At 62.4% G+C, this 2,591-nt stretch overlaps 1 protein-coding gene across 1 annotated transcript in view; it reads right to left on the bottom strand.

The window, feature by feature from the left end:
- QARS (glutaminyl-tRNA synthetase) overlaps nucleotides 1-2,588 on the bottom strand; it is a gene marked incomplete at its 5' end in the record, with an annotated part of 5,568 nt that extends 2,980 nt beyond the window's left edge. The window contains 12 exon segments of the mRNA XM_009997025.1: nucleotides 80-167; nucleotides 241-378; nucleotides 547-639; nucleotides 741-871; nucleotides 954-1,062; nucleotides 1,187-1,265; nucleotides 1,389-1,488; nucleotides 1,566-1,652; nucleotides 1,878-1,963; nucleotides 2,108-2,179; nucleotides 2,298-2,355; nucleotides 2,544-2,588. Coding sequence (XP_009995327.1) covers nucleotides 80-167; nucleotides 241-378; nucleotides 547-639; nucleotides 741-871; nucleotides 954-1,062; nucleotides 1,187-1,265; nucleotides 1,389-1,488; nucleotides 1,566-1,652; nucleotides 1,878-1,963; nucleotides 2,108-2,179; nucleotides 2,298-2,355; nucleotides 2,544-2,588 — 1,086 coding nt within the window.
- Nucleotides 2,589-2,591: the final 3 nt, after the last annotated feature.

Genomic DNA, 2,591 nt, shown 5'->3' with positions numbered 1-2,591 from the left:
CTGCAGGACAGCCTGCTGTCACCACACTGGCTGGGTGACACGTCCACCTGCCCCATCCCACCCTGCCCCTGGTGCCTACCCGGGCACAGAAGTTGTTGATGGCCTCGGGGGGGAAGCCTCTCCGGCGCAGGGCTGTCAGCGTGAAGAGCCGCGGGTCATCCCAGTCCCTGAAACAACACCGGTGTGACCCCCAGGTGTCCCCCAGGTGAGACCCGCCCCGGCTGCCAGGCCTGCTCCTACCTCACAGCACCTGTCTCCACCAGCCGGATGATTTTCCTCTTGGAGACAACGGTGTAGAGCAGGTTCAGGCGCCCGTACTCCCACTGCACGGGGCAGTAGACGTCCAGCGCGTTGCACAGCCAGAAGTAGGAGGAGCGCCTGCCAGGGAGGCACCGGCACAGCCGGCTCAGCCTCGGGCCTGCCCCCAGCCCTCAGACACACTGTGCCCAGCCCTTCAGCAGCCACCAGCACACAGCGAGCTGCTCCCTGCCAGAGCTGCTCTGCCAGGTCTGACTCAGTCTTGGCTGTGACAGGCATAGTCCTCACCTGGCCTGGAACTCCTTGGTGCAGAGGGAGTGTGTGATGTGCTCGATGGAGTCGCAGAGGCAGTGTGTGTAGTCATAGGTGGGGTAGATGCACCTGCGCGGCAGACAGAGTCAGCCCTGGGGCACAGCCTGGAGCTGAAGCTTCCAAGACCTCCCCACTTCCAGATGTGCCAGGACACCACAGGCCCTCCCTACCACTTGTCCCCAGTGCGGTGGTGTGGAGTGAACTTGACACGGTAGGCGACAGGGTCCATCTTCCCGTCCTCCATCACCAGCTTCATCCGCAGCGTGGCCTCCCCCTCCCCAAACTTGCCCTTTCGCATGTCCTGTGGAGTGGGGAGAAGCTGTTGACTGAGCCATGGACCCCAACTCCAGGGGTACACAGTCCTTGTCCCCAGTCAGTTGTACCTCAAAGAGCACGAGCGACTCCTCCACAGGCCGGTCCCGCCATGGTGAGGGCGGTGGGTTGTGCCCCTTGATCTCCTCAACCTTCTGATGGCAGACATACGCCTGGCCCCTACGGAGGGGAAACACTGTCACCAGATACGGGTGGCCCATCCTCTGGGGGAGAGGAAGCCCTGGCTGTGGCACAGAACATCCCGTCCTGCCCCCATGCACCCATGCAGCCCCGGTGTGCTCACCTGCGGATAAGCTCTAGGGCCCAGGCGTAGAGCTGGTCAAAGTAATCTGATGCATGGGTCACTGCATAGGGCTGGTAGCCTGTGGGGAAGGGGGAAACAGGGCAGGTTGGTGGCACCTCCAGGGCCCAGCCGTAGGACCTGCACACAGGGATGACCCCAGCAGCACCTGGCCAAACGCTGCCCTGCCCAGCCCAAGCCATACCCAGCCACTCCACCATCTCCCGGATGGCTGTGAAGTACTTCTCCTCCTCCTTCTCAGGGTTGGTGTCGTCGTAGCGCAGGAAGCACACGCCACCGTTGGCCTGGGGACAGCGGGACAGTGAGGGCCAAGAAGCAGGTGGAGGCAGGGGCTGGGGGAAATGCCAGCAGGGCTTCTCACCTTGGCATAGCCAAAGTTGAAGTTGATGGCCTTGGCATGGCCGATGTGCAGGATCCCATTGGGTTCAGGAGGGAACCGTGTCCGCACCTGCAGGGGGGAAAGGGCACACCTCAGTCCTGCAGCAGGAGACCCTCCCCATGCCTGACAGCAGGGGCACTGACATGAGCCCCCCAAGGTCCCACAGAGCAGGATGCCACCCTTGGCCATACTCCTGGTGAACTGTGTGTCCCCTCAGCCACCCTGACCTGGCTGGAGCCTGGCACAGCAGTGCCACCCTCCCCCCCACCACTGGGCTGGGGGTCATGGCCTCACCTGCCCACCCGTGATTGCCAGGTGCTGCTTCAGCAGAGCCATGGTGTTGGGTGTCACCACGTAGCCCTCTGTCTTGTAGTTCTCTCCTGGGGGCAGAGGATGCTCAGGGCTGCATCACTGCCCAAACTCAGCCAAGCCCAGCAGTCAGCAGGGAAGGAAGTGGGGCCAGGCTGGTCCCCCACAGCAGGGAGAGCTGACCCAGGCACAGCACAGTCACTGCTCACACTCACCTGGCTTGTGGAACTTGAGGGCTTCTCCCCGAAGCTGCTCCAGCAGTGACCGTGTCTCTGTGCCCACCTCACCTGAGCGGGAGACGGGGCTGAGCCAGGGCCTGACTGCAGCTCCCAGTGCCCAACTTACAGGCAGGTCCTGGCCAGAAACCAAAGGGCTGGGGAAGCTGCCCACAGGACAGTTTCTTACCATTCTCCACCACAGCTGCCTTCTGCTTCTCTGCCGGTGCTGGCCGGGCCTTTGCAGCCTGCAGGAACCAGCACAGCACTCTGAGTGCCTGGCCCTGGCATGTACCTTGCCCCCCTGGCCCCATCTGCTGCCCCAGTGCTCCCTTGGACTTGTGCCCATGGTAGCAGCTGGTCAAGAGAAACTATCTGGGTTCCTTCCTGGACACTCAGCAGGGAAATACCATCCTAGCCTCCCTCTCCTCCTCACCTTTGGTTTCTTTTCCAAATCAGCTTCTGTCTTTGGCCCCAGTAAATG

This window comes from Chaetura pelagica, unplaced genomic scaffold, assembly GCF_000747805.2.
Source record: "Chaetura pelagica isolate M959 unplaced genomic scaffold, ChaPel_1.0 scaffold364, whole genome shotgun sequence".
In the NCBI taxonomy this organism is placed as follows: Eukaryota; Metazoa; Chordata; class Aves; order Apodiformes; family Apodidae; genus Chaetura; species Chaetura pelagica.
This window is presented reverse-complemented; position numbering and strand designations above follow the sequence as displayed.